This window comes from Chaetodon auriga, chromosome 23, assembly GCF_051107435.1.
Source record: "Chaetodon auriga isolate fChaAug3 chromosome 23, fChaAug3.hap1, whole genome shotgun sequence".
NCBI classification, from domain to species: domain Eukaryota; kingdom Metazoa; phylum Chordata; class Actinopteri; order Chaetodontiformes; family Chaetodontidae; genus Chaetodon; species Chaetodon auriga.
In genome coordinates this window covers 10,231,555-10,251,405 of record NC_135096.1, presented here as the reverse complement: position 1 = coordinate 10,251,405, position 19,851 = coordinate 10,231,555, and the positions used below count along the sequence as shown (strand labels likewise).

Genomic DNA, 19,851 nt, shown 5'->3' with positions numbered 1-19,851 from the left:
GCTGATGCAATGTTTGCATATATCTACAAAGTTAACTTTTTTGCTGCCAGTTAAACTACTGTAACTCCGCATTTACTGGATAGAGTTGTGTTGCAGTAACATCCCTCCTTGCGTTATGCTGTATACTGCAGTGTTTAATATTCCTGTCCACTGCACTGTTTGTAGCTCCTTGTCCTCTCCTGAATGTTCCAAGGGTATTTCAGGCCATTTTGGTGCCCAAGACCAGACATCCAATGGTACCCCAAGGGGACTGAGCTAGTCATAACAAAGGCGGGATGTTAATTAAAGGAAAAATGATGGAGAAGCATAAAGAATGCAGACGCCTCCAAACAGGTGCACTGCATGGTACAATTACTGCAAGAAATTAACACCCAGTCATGCGGTGTGGCATGTATAACTACAATTACAGCTTCGCAGTTGGATGCAGTTAAGTTGTATTAACATCCACATCTGTCCAGACTAATATAATATCTGTAGTGAAGACTTTGAGGGAATTTAACAAAAGGTATTATGTGTATGTTTTTGGCAAAATGGAGGTTTTATATATAGATATACTATATTGACATGTATGGTTCCAGTGAGAAACATGCTGTCGTCACTTATAGACTACAAAGAGGACTGAAAGAGAGCTTCATCACACGATGCAAAAACAATCACCTGAAGGTCAATGTCAGCACAACCAATGAGCTTGTGGTGGACTGCAGTGCTTCAGATGTGGATGTTGCGGTTCTAAAATGTTCTCAAACATGGATGCTTTACACACAGCAGCACAGAAAATCTACACAGAAATGTGTTTTGTGAGGTCACAGTGACCTTCATCCTTGAGTCCCAGCACATGTTTGCGCAAAATTTGAAGAAAATCCCTCAAATAACACATCCACGAGAATGGGACGGACGTACGGGCGCACGTATAGGCTGAGGCTGAAAACGTTGAGCAGACTCAGTTGATTCTGGTTTTGCAAGATGGCAAGAGGAAAAGATCTAAGAGACTTTGAAAGAGGGTTCATTGTTGGGACACGGACGGCAGAGACTGATCTATTACAAAGACATCAGTTAAAAAAGGGGTTGGAAACTGTGGTGGACTGAGGATGTCAGTGCAGGACGTGAGAACAGTCCATAAACAATAACACAGAGCGGGGTGTTATAGTCTGACTTTACGACATAAATCCCTCATTACAAAGAAAAATGCACATTTGAGAGCTCAGTGCTGGAAAAACCATCAGCGCTGGCCTACGGAGATGTGGGACTAGTCAGAAGAGTCACCTTGACCATATTCTCAACCGACGTGTTAGACAGTGTTGTAGTGTTGTCCACCACCATCATCAAATGATTTTAGGAAGTGTCCATCCCTCCAACAGAGCCCCAGAGACTTGTGGTATCAATACCAAGGTGCATTAAAGCTGTTCTGGTGGCATGCTGAGGCCCAACACCTTGTCTTTGTTGGCATTTCCTTCACTTTGTCTGTATGTATAACCTTTATTAAATGGAGTTGTAATGTTCTTTCAAGTTAATTCAAATTACATGGTGTGAAGTACTGGAAGGTACTCTTCCCCAGTTCAGTATCTACTGATTAACCGGGATCTGCTCTAATGAATAGCAGCTTTAAATGTTAGCAGAGATCAAGTGATGAGAGTGGAGTAAAAGAAACCAGAACCTGGAGAAAATTGTGAGGCGGGCCAGTTGGGTCAGGTAACACGACCTCCTCCAACTCTTCTGTTGGCACACTGCCAGTTTCCATCGTAACACGGTGCATTTGATGCATGGTAACAACTGGAGCTCATATGGACACGGCGTACTATAGACAGTACACATGGTTATATACTATATATAAAAAAAACATGGCTAAATATGCTGGAACATTCGACTTTTGTAGACATTTTCTGCAGCTCCAGGCTGTGTACTCGTCTGTTTTCTGTTCATAAATGTTGCATTTTTTCTTGCTCAGGAAGATTAACGATCACCGCTCTCTCCAGTGCTCGGATTGATGACACATCAAAGGAAAAAGTAGTGAACAGAGAAAAGGGACGAGAACACTGAACAAAACACTGACGGAGAGGAATTTTTGAACATGTACAAAATTCAAAGGGCTCAGAGCTTCTGTGTCGGACTGTAGATACCAGCCTGCATATATTCTATATGACAGCTTCAACACAGCTTTCTTTGAACACGCCGTAAAGTACAATGACATCAGAAACCACCTGGGACTACAAAAGTAGAGACTCTATCAGTGACTCAAATCAATAATACCTTCACCTGAAATGAGGTGAACTGAAGGGAGAATGATGGGGAAAGGAGGAGGCAAAGAGAAAAAAGAGGAAACTAGAAAGAGGATGCCATGAATGAAAAAGCCCATGAATGAAAGAAAGTGTACAGATGTCACTTTGATGGTAATAAATCTTTGCCATCTGTAGCCTCATCTCCCTTTTGATTCGTCGCAATCAGAGAACGCTCCACTCAGCCACCGATGTCTGCGGTGCACATCAGTCAGCACATGAAAGCGGCAGCAGAGAGGAAGAGACCGGGTTTCATTCATTCGCTCATATTCTAATGTCTTCCTGGGCACCCCTCTGAACTCGGCACAGCCTCTCTCTCTTTCACTTCACATTAAAAAAAGAGGCTTCAGTCAAAGCCTCTCATCAAGGCTGTTTGATGCTGTGGAAAATCTGTCCGACAAAAGCTGTCAGGAAGCGAACATGTAGGAGTGCGGGAACACACCAAAACAACAGAAAAAAAGGTGCTGGTGGATATCTGTGCTTGTTCTGCCCCAAGGGGGAAGCCCGGATGGAGCTGAGACAGAGGGACACGTGAAAAAAATGCTAAATATTCATATGAGGCTCCCTCCTTCGACTGCTCCCACGTCATCTGAAAGCTACACGACTATCAATCATGAAAGGTGTGTTTGCTTTATATTCATCAGCAAAGAAAATGATTTCTGCACTTCAAACATGGCCGCAGATAAACTCCGCCTGTCAGAGAAAGACATGGAAATTGGATCACTGCTTTCCTTTGTGGAGATTTGATTTCTTCCTGCTTGAGTTTTCAGCCATGGCAGATCTTTGCAGCTATTGGACAGACTATAAGACAAATTATGCATTCATACAGTCATTCATGTCCTCCTCAGGAAGACTTGTTATACTTGGTTTAGTGAGCTCAACTAAACTTTGTGTTTCCTGCTGATTAGCAAATATTAGCACGCCAACATGCTAAACTAAGATGGTGAACATTAAACCTGCTTAACATCCACATGTCAGCATGCTAACTGTGAGCGTACCGCCATGCTAGTGCTAACAACACAGCCTCACAGAGCCGCGATGGGGTGGCCGCACACTCGCGGTCTTATTCTGCAACCTGACGACAAACCTGAGAGCTTTAACTCAACTGCAGGGGCTTTTCTATTCACAGTCGACGAGGCTGTTGCCTAGGGCAACATCAGCTAGAGGGGTGCGTTTTATTATTAAATAACCTGACTGCTGACTCTGTGCTGTACACCTGTTGCTGAGAGTTTGCAGACAGACTCTGTTGTGGGACGCTGTGGAGGGCTGATGCTTGTTATCATAGCTGGTTATGCTTTTGCGACACACGGTGACATAAATAAGCAGGCAGTTGCATTTGTTCCAAGCAAAAACATCATATCCAGAACAAGGATCCTGCCTCTTTTCAAAACCCTCTTTAGATCACCCCTCGCTTTACAGCCTCAGGTTGCCTTTCTTCATAAAGTAAAAATCTGCTTCTCCGCTTCGTCTTCTTACATGAGAGATGAGAAGAGCTGATAAAAATGTCGATACATTCCCCTGAGGTGCCTTAATATTTACCGTGTGCTCAGTTCAACGAACTTAACGAGCAGCAGCCGGCGTCTTTCGGACTCTTTTGGCCTGGATTTCGCCGCGTACAGGCTATATTCTTGCTGGAGCTCATTTGAGAGGAGGATCGGCAGGGCTCAAAAAGAGCTGCCGCCTTCTCTGCAATATTTTCAGGTACAAAATCTCATTATTTAGAAATGCAATGCAGTCATTTTTTTTTTCATAAAACGACATCTAAAAACGTTGGTTACATTTTTTGCTTGACCTCAATTTTGTTAATTGTGCCACTTCGCCCTAGATCCTGACTATGACCGTGACTGTGGGCAGTTGCACCCAGATAAACCAAGGACATAATGTTAAAATCTGTAATGATTCACACGCTGACATTTGAAAGTGAAGGAAGGAGCTATACTGAGCGAGCCACAGCCTCCAGATCTGGGATCTATCCTGTTAAATATATATTAAATATTTTACTAATGCAGGCCAATTGGAGATGAAGTGTCCACTGTGAGCTTTATAATGTCAACAGAATTATATATTGGAAAATAAAACATAGGCCGGACATTCATCAGCCAAAATATCAAAATGTCTGCTGTATCCAGTGGGTTGATTTGCATCAGAGTATTATTCAGATTATTCATCCCTCCAGAACACCTTTGCAGTTTCTTCTTAATGTAAAACTCCAGTCAATGCATGAGAATAATAATAAAAATCAAAAATCATTAAGTTTGTCTTTGACTTGACACAATGGGTTCATTAACCACTTTCTGACTCTTCGGCGTCGATTCATCATCTCGGACTGTGGTTTCCGTCTAAAAATGGATGCCGCAGCGCACTGCTTCATTAGGTGAAAAGAAAATGAGCCATTCTCACACAGTGAGACAGAAAAGGTGTTCTGTCCTCTCAGTTTAAGTTTGAACCCCTAACCACGGTGTAATTTAAAAGACGGTCATGATGGGTGAAGATAAAACCGTGAATTAAAACTTGAAAGGGCCTCGTACTCCGTGACACATCTGGACTTTTGACATGTGAGCCCAGACTTTCTTCCTCCTCCCTCTCACCGAGCAGACTAATTAACTGCTCTCCCACAGCCTCGTCTTTCCCAGAGAAGCTTTACGGTTTGATAAGACAGTCAGAGAAAAGAGAATTCTTCAGAGTGTTCCGCCACAAAAGCCCGTCAAGTGGAGAGACGTACAAGGCTTTACCTCGCTCAGCTTCTTCTTCATTATAATTGCGCCATTCTGCAGGAATCCAGGTTGTTTATGGACAGATCTGTGAAAAATCCCTGAGCAGTACATCCCAAGATGCTTTAACATATCTGGTCCTTAAGTGCGCATCCATCGACTTGGGATGCTTTTTAACAACAAAGCAGCATTTATTGGTCCTCGGGGGCGTGTTGATGGATGGATGGCTTTCCACCTGGAGCTTACTCTCCAGGAATTTTTCAGAAGCTTTCCTCTTCCATCCTTTTCGATTTTCAGTCAGGAGCAGAGAAACAATCATGTACATTTAAAATGACGGCAAGGTGGTCCTCATTGAAACCGAGGGCAGACACGTTATCTGCAGTATCTCTGTCTAATGATCTCGTCTCTACTTTCTGTCTGAGCTCCTCTATCTTAAGGCCGAACCCCTGTTATGCCAGAAAACTGATCCATTTCATACAGTCGCCAATTACGCCTCAACGGGAGCTGCCTGGTCACCTTTTTCTGCCTAAGATACAGTCTCTCACTTAATGATTTCATTCATTTTTCAGACACCTCCTCTGTAGGCACCTTTATGGCTTCAGCCCTTGGGTTCAAGTTCTGAAATGACAAGAATTTATTAGCCCTTGCTCCATCATTAGCTGTACTCTTTATCCCTCTCATGTTTCCTGCTGGGTAGGCAGAGAGAAAATACACCAAAGGCCCAGTCACACGAGCATTTAAAACTGAAAGAGTTGCAACATGAGTCAGTGTGTCTTTTGGACAAATTGTGTGGACCTTCTGTTTCATTAGCGACTGAGCTAACAAACAAGCTCACAAGCTTGGAGTCTTTTTTCCCCTTTTCGATGATTTGATGGAAATGATGTACAATCAAAGAAGCTCTGAGAGATATTGTGATTGATTGGCGCTAACATGTTCCCATGTGGCTAGCATCTCAGCCATCAGCTCACCAGCTACAGTAGTTTACCAACTAGTCCTGAAAGTAGTCCTGACATAAGCCCCTGGCCCTGCCTATTTCAAGACGTGGATTAATTCGTTGTATCACTTTCTGGTGTGACAGGGCTCAACTCGACACAACACAAACTGCAAGTGCAGCACCAACTGTCGTTTGAGTTGAATGACTGCAGTCCTGGAATATGACAGATCACTCCATCAGCCAGTGCACTGGAAGGCAGCAATCCATTTCACAGCCACACAGGTAAGCTGGGCCATAGTACATAATGTATTAAGTTCCAAATCTGTTCCAGAAATTGTACCAAGTGAAAATGACCAAATCAGCATGCAACCTTTTTTCCAGCTGTGATCAATCAGTAGAAAGACGGTGTCCATAAAAATGAAGCTGCTTTGTGCCGTCATGGTAATGCATAAATTACACAATTACACTGAACCTAAATGAAGCTACGTCCACGCAGTTGGAACCAAAGCCAAGACGTTTGTATTCAATTCACCTTTTACTCACATATCCCTGCTGAGGGTAAAATTGACAGCCCTGTTATGGAGGCATGTCCACCATATTATTCTCACGCACGTGAAATCTTTTCACAGACTTTGTGCAGACCGTGTAAAACAGAAAGGTAGCTCATCGTCATCAACTAAACTTAGTTTGAATTATTAAATGACTGTGTATCCTTAGTGACCTGATAATAAAATGAGTAATGAATGTGCCCATGACAGGATGTAATCCCACCAGTACTCACCAGGTCTGCTCAGCATGCTGGCTGGGCCAGTCCAGGCGGCACATGTGACCAACAGTGCTGTTGGTCTTAGGGAACGACCTGAGGACACTGAACACTGGGTATGGCACCATGATTAACAGTGACACCACCCAGGTGGCAGCAATGACACGGTAGGCGTGGGACTGGGTCTGCCAAGAGCGGGACTTCAGTGGGTTACAGATGGCGCTGTATCTCTCGATGGCAATGGCCACAAGGCTGAAGGTGGAGATGCTGACAGAGATGCCTGCAGGAAAGAAAAGACAGGCAATGAGAAAACATTTAGAGAGCTGGGCTGTTTGTCAGCTCATCCAGCTGCTGTATGCCAGGCAAGATCTCAACTACAAATGACGCTGTACATGCCTTGTATCAAACGAGGGAATATTTCAGCAAAACACACTTATATGTCAATACTAACACAGATTAAGAGTTCACCATGAAAGGATGGTTAGGCATATTGAATGAATTGATAAATCTGGTACAGTTCACCTGTCACCATGTCACATGTTCCATTGCACCATACACACTGAACATTGCGTGACTGACACTATTACATTGACAGAATCTGTCACAGACTCAAGAGGTGTAAACAGCTAGCCACAGGGTTGCGGCTGGTAAAAAGTTGTTAACATTGACATATCATCAGCTCATGAAGTTGACACAGCCAATATGCTAAGAGTTATTTGCACAGCTACTTACACACCCAGCAGATGGAGCAATATGAGCAAGTGGCCACCCAAGTCCAATATTCACAGTCCTTTTGGCTGTTTTTGGTGTCCACCAACTCCCGATGGAAATATCTGGCTCCTGAGCTGCTAAATGCTCCACTATGTTCACCAGTGAGTCACTTACTTTGTCTATCAGATGTTTGGTGGTGGGCAGGAAGTGTACAGTGGGCTTATTCGAGTTTATTCGCTGAAAACAGCTACCTGTGCCAGCACCTCTGTGACTATTCAAGGACACTGTCTGTAAAGAGTTTGTCACAGGTTAAATTCCTTTAGAGACAATCCAAGGCCAGGCTACATTTGCATGCATGAATATGCATAATCTAGAGAAGGAGACAAATGGCATTACTAAACCTGTACCGGCATATCACTGGCAGCTGCAAAGGACCCCCCTAGGAATAATTTCACCACACTGATCCTCTGTCGCTACGAGACGCAACGACCTCGATGCACCGTTTCGCTGTCACATATTAATCCCCATTCATTGTTCCTTCACAGCGGAAGAACACATCATGTCTAAACCATAGCAGTGCATTATCATTCAAGGGAGGAAGTCATTATGCATACTCCTATGAGCATGGTGCAATTCAATCTACAGGAACCATATTAAGTGTTTGAGTAGTGGACTGCTCTGTGGCCTGGTTGAGAACAATTGATTCTCTCCGGGATCACCAAAGGCTCATGCTTTCACCTGCAAACCAATGATAGGGTCTTTGTTATTTTCTCCGGTGCACTGTTATCATAAACTAATATAGATATTGGTAAGTGCAAAATTTAAAAATGTGTGGAATGTTACCCGGAGAAGAAAGAGAACTGTGTGGATATTTTTCGGCGGATTTGATGTGAAGTCTGACAGAAGCAAGACGACGGCTTTATCTTAGTCCTGTGCTAACAGAACAAAGGAGCTGACTTGTATAGATACTCCAGAACAAAGAGAACATAATTGTCAGAAAAGACATCTGAATGCCTTTTATGCTCTGTGAGCAGTCAGCGAGACTCTGCCGTGCATTATTAAAAGCAGTTCAGCTCTTTGCGAGAAAGGCAATTTTTTTGATTGCTGCTACGCTGACATGAAGCCAGACAGGATACTACATCAAACCGAGCCACTGTGCCCGTGACGCACTCGGATGGAGAAAGATAGTTACATGTTGTAACTCCAGCTCCGTGTTCGCTGACATTTCACGGAACATGGGGGTTTTCATACAGTGAGGCACACCATGATGCAAAGATACTGCACTAGATGAGAGTTATATGTCATGTTCTAAAAACAGGAAGTTAGCTATTGTAGTCTGGTCCCCTGATTTGGCCCACTTTTCTATCTTGGTATCAAATTTGCATCCTTCTTGGAGTAAGAACTCAAATCTGAACACACAGACGAATTTTTCAATTTCGTGAAATTCACAGTTTCCACCCCAAGTTATCTTCAGTACCAAAGTAATCCAATGAAAGCTGTCTGTGTGTCTCAGTGGGTTAACTGCAGTCACTAATGATGCCAGTTTGGCAAAGAATGTTCACAAACATAGAATAAAAAACAGGGTTCAAGTGGTAGCCCACAGAATAAAATCCACAGCAGCATTATACTTCCTGTTCACATGCCCCCAAAATAAACTTAGACCACAATTATCTATCAGATAAAAGGAAGGCAAAGAATAGAAATATTGAAGAGGCCAAATTATGCTTTTTGGGTTAGTCCCTTTCTGTTAGTTGGTTTTATGGCTTTCAAATCAAAGGGAACTTTTCCCTCTGCTGGGGCAATGTTGGAATAATGTTGTAATACTTGAGGGAGAGTCGGGAGAGTCAGGAGAAACACCATGTATGGCTAATTCTAGTATTTTTTACCTGGACCGTAGTTTTACATTGGTATCGGAATTATTATAGTAGATTGTCCCAACAGACGTGAAATAGGCTGAAATGGCTGCACATTATCCTTGCGGGCAACTGCGCCTGTTGAAGTACGTCCACCAAAAGGTTTTTGCCACTGACAGGCTCAGATTGTGACTGTGTCTGGCAATGTTATGGAAAGGATCCCGGATCTACAGAGATGGACCTTTTTATTCAAGAGTAAGATCCTTTTTCACGCGGCCATTAAATTGGTCTCCTCAAAGCCACCAGACTCCACTGACAAAAACCAGTAATTTTACTGCTGTATCAAAGTTCAGTTGACAGACATGCCCTGAAGGCAATGATACAGCTTCATATGAAAAAGAAATGGCCAAAATAAAGGAATCAATTTCCTTTGGACACGCTGTGCAACTTGGATTAGCATTCGGCGGCTTGCTTGCCCTATCATAAAGCCAGACGTTGGCCTCAGCCCACTGGACAGTGAAGCTGCAGCTGGATAACATAATATAGGCTCTTCGATATAAACTTTGGTCATGTTGCACATAAATCAAGACAACCGTATATCCACTATATACCACAGTGTCAGACTTTGGGCTTTAAATGGTATGTTTTTGTGCTCAGACAGGGAAGGAAGATCACATTGACTGGCTAGCAGGCTCCACCTGTCATCATAGAACAAAGACTTATAGCTGTTTTTTGTCAAAGAGCTGTTGCTGTCTGGAGGCCCAACCTCATCCAGTGACTCAGTCCAGACTGACAGCAGAAACTTCCGGTCAACTAGAATAACCACCTCCAGCTCTGGCTAAGCAGAAGGAGGTGGGTGGCACAGTCAACACATGCATATCTTAACAGTACACCGGCACTGTAAAGAGTCTTGCACAAGTCTCTCACGCCCACACTTTTCTTTCAAGTGCTAAGCACAGACACAGAGAAAGACCGTATCACACACGGGGGGGGGGTTTCTTTGTTGATGCTTGACGGCGGTCATGCCCAGCCACAGCGCTGGTTTTCAATGATTGTGGAAATGAGGAACACAGAGAGGTGGGAATTTCGGTCTTTTTCTTTCGTCTGGCGAGCTTGGCAAAGAGGAGGAATAATCAAAGCGAACAATAAAAGTAATGAGTAAAGGAAGAAAAGGATGGAGCGTTATTTATACAGTGCTTTTACAAAGCGAACACACACACACACACACACACACACAAACACACAGCAGGATTAAAAGATAAAGTGCATTGTTTGGGAGCAGTAAAAACAACAGAAGGTAAAAGGGAGATAGGTATTCAAAAAGAAACACTATTCAAGGCTTTTTCATAGAATAAAATTTGACATGAACAGAACTCTCATCTCTCTGCAGTAAATACAAAGCTACAGCCATGAGACAGCTAGCTTAGCTTAGCATAAAGGATGGAAGCAGGGGGGGAAACAGCTGGCCTGTCTAGTCCAAAGCTCACTGATTAACACGTTACTCACTGACATCCTACATGCATTTACTTCACGAAGAGATTTAAAAAATGAATTCAAGGAAGGTGCAGTCATCTTTAGCAGTGAGGCATGTTTTAGGAACAACAATGAAAGAATGGTACATTCATCTTCACCACCAGCATAAAAACTGCATGAGCAGTCGGGCTATATTGAATTCTTATCAGGCCGACCACCAAAAGGCAGATTTAGCTCATTGTATTTGGCTGAACACATATTTAAGTGCAATCTTTCAGTGCATGGATATATGCTGATGAGTGGCTCAGCCTACAGAGCCCCATTAGAGGATGAAGCCTGCGTGAAATAGTGCCACCGCTTTTCAAATGAGTGATGTTCTCGAACGCTCCGCTTATGAAGACTGATCGCTGGGTGGTTGTGTACATTCATGTTGAAAGGAAGTGCACTTCCAGGTGATGCATAGCACTGATACTACGGTGATCTCAACTGATGACACAGTTGCAGCTCAAAGCCATTCAGATCAGACTGATGTGATTCCTGTCTGAGGGATCAGATTCTTGTCCAGGAGCACCAGGCCCGAATTCATCAACCCCTTCAACAGTTCAGTCCACTTGGCCATCTGTTTTATTACTGCATGGGAAGACAACACTGATCTGGGACCAGATCAGCGGTGCTGCTCGACCTATTTGTTTGGGCTCTAACGGAGAGAAACAAAACAGGAAATCTTGATGTCGTGCAACACACTTAAACACACACTGCAGCAAAAGCAATTGTGCATTAAGACGTCAGCCGCAGGTTCTCCTTCATATGAATTGTAGGTTTGAAATTAAAAGCTGCAGATAAAATACTTCACAGCTAATGAAACCCACACACCTCTTTCATTTTACATGTGATATTTAAATACAGAGAAATAAAATAGCTCCCCAATATCCCTGCTGCTGATGTGGCTACATTTTCTGTGCCGACAATAAAGAGAAAATTAAAGCGTACATTTCCCATGATATATGTACGCCTCGCGTGCCTCAGTTATTGCTGCACAACTCATTCAAGTTGAGTTTTCAGACAGTCGAGCTGGTCAAAGCTTCACTCTCTGACACTTGGTAAAACTGAGGAGATTCTGGACAAGGTGCTGCCAAACTAATTACCACCCGACTAACCAACTAAGAGCTCACAAATATCCCCCCCGCGCCGTATCTTCTCTTCTTCGGATAAAAAAGAAGCTCTAATCCTTTTTTCTTGTTCATTAAACCGGTGTCGGGCGAACACGCAGCAGGCTGCTTGATAACTGGCTTTCGAGCGAATCTGTGAAGTTTGGAGTTGAGGGTCTCTCAGCGCACCTCAGCCTGGGAGAGGAGATTTACACTCCGCTCCTCATTCTCAGAGTGTTTTCTTCAACGCAGTCCTGAAGAAGCCTAAAGGCATTAAAAACTTTCCAAATTGAATTACTGTTGCCAGATGCAGCCAGTTCTGTAAAAGTCTGCTGGAAGCCGCAAAAACCCAAATTCGAATACATTATGCAAGCTGTACCTCCGGGGGGTGGGTGCGGCTGGGGGGTGGTGGAGTTGCACTGACAGACTGTGCTGGTAAGTTGGTTGGTAATTGCATCACATGACCAGCAACAAAAACACAAACACGGATACAGAAATGTGATTGAAGACTGCACACGTATACAAATGCACACAGGCCGAAAATGACGACATCAATCTCATAACTGCCAGCGAAAGAGCACAGGGGCTATGATTCACATGATTATCGAGCTACGGGCTGCGCGGGCGAACGGGTGAATGGAAGGATGGATGGTTTATTATATGTCTCATGTTCGTGTGCTAACAGAGGAGCTTGCAAAGGGCAGATGAATTTCCCGAGCAGGATTGCCACAGAATCAATGGGTGAGGACAGTGACAATGATCCTGTGCATTGATTGGCTTTGGCTGACAGAGGTCCTCACTCGTGGGAGGCTCAGATCAGACAATTGGGGAGGTTTGATTGATGTGGGATTTTATTTGTCGTTAAGCAGATTGATAGTGTTTTGCTGCAAATCATCCAACTGGACAATTTTCATGTCAAGAAGTACAATGACTCCCGTCCCTGTGTCCCGTCTGTGGGCAGCACGAGACATCTTTTCTTCTGAATTACTCATTGGTGGAGCGATGGTCCAGGCACCCATGTGCAGCATTTGGAAGTCATATGCCTACAAGAAACACTTCTGATGAGTCACAAGCACGACAAATTAAACACGCACTGTTTTTTAATGGTAGAACTAATAATATTCAGCTCTCTGATAGGATGGAAGATAGGACATAAATGCAGGGCAATGGAAGCCGATGCAGAAAAAGAAAAAGTCTTTCATCTCTGTTATGACTCTATTATATGTTGTAGGACGGTGGTGGGGCCGCATTTAAAGCAGAAAAATTTCATGGCAAAATCAATTTCAATGGCTTTCAGTCATATGAAGCAAATCAGCTTCAAGTTTTTGCATCAGCTTTAACTTTGTTGAACTTTGGCAGAGCTGACCTTTAAGGGAGTCAAAAGTGGAGGAAGCTATCAATGGCGTACATCATCCACTGCAATTTCATTTGCTGACAGCAAGAAAAAGTGCATCAGTGAATCTGCTGTGCAGAGAAAATAAAATGTTACGGCAGTTTTTCGGTAGCTGAGTACGGAACAACTATCCCATTCACAGCAGAGGACATCCTGGTCATTATTCACAGTCAGTATTCATATGGCTCAGTGATTCATCATTCAATATCAGTTTATCTACTCTGGAGCCTTTACCTTGACTGAAATGCGAAGCATAAGACAAAGCAGTGACAAAAAGTGTTGTAATTAAAGTTCACAGCAGCTGGCCCTCCTGCCCTCCTCCTCCTCCTCCTTATCACAGCTCAGAGAACCCAGTAAATGAAAAGGAGATTCGGTAAGCCTGTTCTCACAGATGGTGCATTGCATTTCTGAGACAATAATAGGATTGTGGACTTCACCATTCAATATCTCTTCTCAAGCATTCAAAGCTCAAAGTGAAGCAAAGACGGAGAAGGACCGCGGCAGATCTCGTCTGACTCAGGCCTCACGTGGCACCTTGACTCTGGCCTGATGGGAGCCAGCTCATTGCTAAGTCACACTCCTGAAGACGTGTGACTGTTCGAGCACTTTCAGCGCAATGGTTACCTTCTGACAGGCAAAATGAAGCCCGGGGAAAAGCCTCTCTGAAAGACAGGCTCTTGTTAGATATGGAGCAATTTCCAGGCAGGATTCTTAAGCTGGGGCACATTTCCTGATCGGCTGCCAGCTGCGAGAAAAGGACAGATTTCTAGGTTTGAACGAAAAAAAAAAAACCCATTAAGCTAGTCACTGAATGACCAGCATGAAATTATACGATAAATCTGATCCCTCCCGTGTTCGCGTCAGCCCTGTTTAGTGTGACTGGAGCTTGTTGTTCATGATTTCGGAAAGAAAAGGCCTATTTCATGCATCTCGAATTAGTATTTAATTTAAACATTACATGGAAGCTGTCTCCCAAATGCAACATTTGCACCAGTGAAACATTTCTATTTGTTTTATTTTCTATCGCCACCTTTGTCACTTAACCTCTCGTCGGTATTGCCAGCTAGAAACATAGCGAGCTCAACATAGTAGACGATGCATATATTATCAAAGTGAAGAATGGGTTTGCACTTGTTTATGACAGGAAGTGGTCCAGCGAACCCCATAGCTTGCTCATAATAGCTTAGCCGAGCAGCATAACATATTCCCACTTTCAGGGGAGACGGCAAGTTAAGTGAAGACAACAGTAAATGCATTGGTTAGAATTCAAATAATGTGGACTAAACCAGAGCCAAGGTGATCTTTAGCACGGATGAGCTTTGTGACTGCTCAGATAACTGACTCAATATTCGTGCAATATGTAAGATTTTTACTGCCCCCAAATACACAATGATTTTATTGATCTGTGCAATGCCCTCCATGATTAATCTGCCAGCTGGAGAGATTTATGAGTCACTGCTCAGCTTTGAAACTAATCTCCAAACCAGTCCATCTCTTCTTTCAAATACAGAGGAAACTGAGCTGTTTGAATGTGCTGTGTTTGAAATTAATTCACCCTCACCCATAAAGTAGGTGACGGTCTTGCACATGGCGCCTCCGAAGATGAAGTCCTCCAAGATATTGGGGATGAGGGTGAAGGGCATGCAGAAGATGGCCATCATGAGGTCGCTGACCGCCAGCGACAGCAGGAAGGAGTTGGTGACCGTCCGCATGCGCTTGTTCAGCATCAGGACCACGATGATCAGCAGGTTGCCGAAGACGCTGACCAGGAAGATGAGTGAGTAGAGCAGGATGCGCAGCGAGTCCATCTCTGACAGAGAAAGACAGAGGACGCCATTTATAAGATCTGTTTTTGCATAGTTCAGCTGATCAATTAAAGGAAGGAAACCCATTTGCACAAGTGAATTACACAGCTTTGAATTAATGGGCCACACTGAATGATTGTCATCTGTCATGTCATATATCAACTTCTTTCATTAAAACCTCTCCGTGCGCTCATGTAGGTACTTTTCTTGGAGTCATGAGAGACAACCAAACATTTAATGTTACTGGGAACAGCAGTAAATCAGAACGAGGAACCTGAAGGAGGCGAAGACTGATTGATGCACTAAATGAACTCGCCGATGGACAAAACAGCAGCGCTTCTAATCATTCCAGCAACCCACGTATTAAAGGAGACCAGAAATAATAAAATAAGAATATGAGTGATTACATTTTTTAATGAATAAAAAAGCCCAAAAATTAAAAAAATTAAAAAAAAACATACACACACAGAACATCAATACACGAAGAGAACAGACTGTTAATCTGTTTTTCACCTGGGAAATAAGACTCCAGGCACACACACCAAAGTCTATTACAAGACAGAATAACTTTGCATAATCAACATTTTTAAATTGTACTTGTGTCAATATTTCCTTGCTTGCCCCGTGAGCCAAATGTTAATTGAAATAATGACACTGACAGAAAAAGCCTGAGACAAACAACATCATCAGACGGTGCCAGGTGGAAACCTGGGAATACAAGCTCAAAATTACACAGTTCCTATTATTCGCATCATTGACATCTTTCCCTCAGCTGGCACCTCTGTTTATATTCAATCCATTTAATCCATTAAATTCCATTTAATCTATTAAATACCGGAAATACAAATCAAAGAAACAGGGGCAGGACGAGGCAGTGGCATGGATCCCCGTTTAATCTGGTTGGGCACCCCTGGTGTCCCTCCTGCAGGAGTGCCGTCTGTGTGTATGTGTGAGTGTCTTGCAATATTATCACATTAGGATGAGAAAGGGTGGCTGGGAAATAAGGTGAAGAAAAGCACGAGAGCCACAACAGACTTGTCTCTGAGCCCACAGGTGATAGCAAATTAGCAGTGTTAACGTTAGCAGCAGTGGCAACAAATGAGCAAAGGGCAAAAATGAGTGGATCAGCCATCCTGCTCCAATCAGCAAGAGAGGAAGAACCAACTTTCTTGGCAAGGTGGATGGATCATGCATCACAGGCACAGGGAACAAAGCTACTAACGTCACATTGGGTACGTTTTGTTTAGACAACTTGTAAATTAACGTTGCAAAAAAATGTGCAAAATGACCACAAACAGACACAAATGCGTCTGCTCTTATGTAGGAGGTGTGGAGGATCCAGGGGCCCATTAGTTATAAAGTTACCAAAAGCAGCTATTTATCTGACTGACACATAGACTATGTAACTATTATTAATGTGCAGTTTATCATCGCCAGGAACCGTAACACATTTCACGAATGTCCCCCTTACACGAGGGCCCCATCTCCCCAATTAAACAGTTTCTAAACCCACTCCTGCATAGAAATAAAGGAACATTTACTTTGTGGGACCTGACAGATAAAACTAAGAATGAAACAGTTTCCTTCCTTCAGCTCGGCCACAGAGCTGAGCATCAGCGAGAGCAGGACGGCCCAGCCAGAGGGTTTCTGGGATGCTCTCTTCACTCACACCGGCCTGTCACAGCGCGTCTGTTTGAGAATGAGAGCATCTAACCGGACAGGGTCGGGGCAGGCCATGTGCTGCGCTGACTGAGTCCTCTGATTAAAGACAGCGACATGGGACGAGTCTAAAGGTCTGCAGCAGAGCCTGCAGACAGGGCGCCACACATCACCTCGAGGGTGCACGCACGCACGCTCGTCATGAGGACTGGAAGCAGGACACACTGTGCTGTATGTTCAGGTAGTTTTTAGATTGGCTTAAAAATGTGTTTTTGTGCCACAGTGAGTCGCGAACCAAAGAAATAGTGTGCTGATGATGTAATGTGGGCTGTGTCATTTTATTTTCTGAAATTCATTTTGTGCTCCCACACAGAGGCATGACTTGGATCTTGAATCACAGTATTTCAAAGAGGACATCCCTGTTTTCTCACTGTACAACACAATACTGAAATGATTGCTAATTTGATTTAATGATCTTGACACAAGCTTGGTTTTTGTTTTGAATACAATAACATAATGTATTTTGTAAACTAAACTGTACTGGGACTGAGACTGTGGAACAACATGTGTTAAATATAAGAGCTTTAGAAGTGGGAGTCTTTATGCTAAGCTAAGTAGTAGCCATGCAGCACACTGACGTAATGTTGATTAAAGTGCATTGTTCAATAAAAGGTTTTTTATTGGTAGGGGTCCTTTCGAAAGACAAAACACGTTTATTTGAAATATCAATATCAAATCAAATTTGTGCATTTATCGGGCAATCGGCGGAGGAGCTAGACCGCAAAGATAAAAACAGACGAGGTGTGGATTTGAACCCAGGACACTGCAGGGTGCATGTTAATCACCGCTGCCACCCGAGAGGCCCAGCTGCACTCCAAATATGAATTATTCTTTTGATAAGAAAATCCTCTGATGGCTTTGTAAGCCGTTTCATCAGCTGAAGACTGACACCACGGTCAAGTTGAAACAGTATAAGCAACATAACCCTGTTTCAGTCACTGGCAGGTAAATTGGCAGTGCAGGTTTGACAAGAGACACGGCGGCATTATGTCAGGTATGCATGATCAGCACTAACTTATGAGACACCCTTCACAAACAATAAGCCCCCACTGGCTCAGCAGCTTCTGTTGTGTTAGATTTTGTGCAATCCAGCCAGGGAAAAATTTAATTATCTCTTCACTGAGCACCAGCGGTATGTTGGCTCCCCTGTGCCCAGCGACTGCAGGACAATTCACTTTGGCTTCATTGACTCCCTCAAGCATGACAGCTGTGTTCAAATCCACGGGCATCTTTGAATGCATCACACTGAGACGCTCGTATGGAGCAGGAGTTGCTGATGTGGAACATTTTAGCCATGAGCCGGTTCTGAGAGAGGACTGAAGCTTAACCTAGGGTTGCGTCTCTTTATCTAACCTTTACTGTGTATCCTGTTGACTGCCGCTAAGCAAACTGCATTATGTTTCCCCGCGAGGATCATTCAAGTTTCATCACTTTAGTTTGCCTTATCTTTCAGAGAGGATTAGCACGACTTCACAGGGACAGTAAGTCATTTGAAAGCCGAGGAATGTGGAGTTTTATGCATTGATGGAGCTGGATCTCATTCTGACACGTGAATGATTTCTAATAAAGATCATTAATAACGAGCAGCAATAATTTTAGAGGTGACACGAGTGAAATGGAAAAAAAAAAGAATGGCACAGTTCTGAGCAATCCTTTTAATCAAAACCACGCCATGAGGCTGTATTTCAAACCCAGCCCCTGTTAGATGATGAAATGTTCAAAATGAAGCTCCATCTAAATCTGATGTTACTCCTAATTACAAGTGAGCAGAAAGGCCTTTGGACATGAACCTGTGAAGCAGTAGACATGAGTCAGGAAATGAGTCCTGAACTTGTGGGAGTCAGCAAATAATTCCCTTTTCTCAAGTACTTTTCAAGCAAGAACGAAAGTCACGCCTTCACTGTGCAACACGAAAAACGGGCTGCAGCCGACAACGTTTCTTCACCATTGATTCATCTGTTTGCAAATAAATTGATTGAACGCTTATCATGAGCAATATTCAATCAACACACCGAGCGAGCGTTCAGTCTGTGAAACACAGCCATCACAAACTGACAGAGCTGGAGGCGACGTCTTCAAATTGCTGGTGTTGTCCAATCAGTGGTGTACAGTATATTAGCAGTTAATGGAAAGAGGAGACACGAGGAATCATCAAGGGATCAGGAAATGTATCATTGATTGACTTTTCTGGAGTGTTTCCCCCAATAAAGGACCACATCTTCTCCCGGTGACAGGTGAGAAATGGTCAAAACGAGGATAAGATGATTTGCTCTCTATTTATTGCATTTTTTTTTTATTGCTTCGCTGACACTGACATTGTTCAAACCATTTTTATCCCCACTGATTGGATGCTTTTGGCAGGAAGGTGAACAAAAACAAACCTCTGTGACTTCAGCTAACAATAATGAACTCCTGTGCCCTTTGCTGTAATTTGCCTTCTATGGTGTTCATCTTCCACACAGCACATGAAGAAATTGGCTGAATTGAAGTCAGGCCGCGCTGTGTTTTGAAACTGATTCATTTTTCTCTGAAAGGCTTTCCAAGCACAAGGACCTGCTGGTTATTACATATAAACATTTGTTTGCTTATAACCATGAATGGTTGTGTTTTGGAGTCTGAACTAGTAAACACTCCAAATTGTGAATAAACCACTACAAACACACTTGCTATGAATGTTTCCTCCGTGTGGACGGCTGCTTCGAATGCCCAATTTGTATGCGCGCTGCCAATAAGTCACTAGCTTACATCACGGAGCACTAAATAACTGCCTTTAATTCCTATCATTCTTTCGCTGGTTGCCACAGCTAATCAGATGCTGCCTCTTTTCAAACTGCAGCTGTGAGTCCAGAGAGTTTATCGCATGTCTGGCATCCTTACAGATTCAATCAAAAGATTGGGATCACGACAGCTCGCTTTTAACCTCTTCCTCAAGTCCAACTGCAGAGGACTGATCTCACCTTTTGGCAGATATGTGGATCCCTTTTAGACTTTTCTTGAAAGATAAAACTGCATCTGTGGGCTTTACAAGAAATTCCAGTAGGTTTTTGACACATTCGGATTCTACTGGA

At 43.3% G+C, this 19,851-nt stretch overlaps 3 protein-coding genes across 5 annotated transcripts in view; 2 read left to right on the top strand and 1 right to left on the bottom strand.

The window, feature by feature from the left end:
- stradb (STE20 related adaptor beta) overlaps positions 1-19,851 on the top strand; it is a 123,764-nt gene that overhangs the window by 52,806 nt on the left and 51,107 nt on the right. The window lies entirely within an intron of this gene.
- Positions 1-19,851, bottom strand: part of cckbra (cholecystokinin B receptor a) — a 37,099-nt gene that overhangs the window by 6,965 nt on the left and 10,283 nt on the right. For all 3 annotated transcript variants that reach the window (XM_076723893.1, XM_076723892.1, XM_076723891.1), the window contains 2 exons: positions 14,821-15,069; positions 6,700-6,961 (listed from right to left, as the gene is read on the bottom strand). In XM_076723893.1, the coding sequence (XP_076580008.1) occupies positions 6,700-6,961; positions 14,821-15,069 (511 nt within the window). The remainder of the gene's footprint in view (positions 1-6,699; positions 6,962-14,820; positions 15,070-19,851) is intronic.
- The window catches only part of gpr137c (G protein-coupled receptor 137c), a 152,839-nt gene that overhangs the window by 125,195 nt on the left and 7,793 nt on the right, over positions 1-19,851 (top strand). The gene's annotated exons all lie outside the window — the stretch shown is intronic.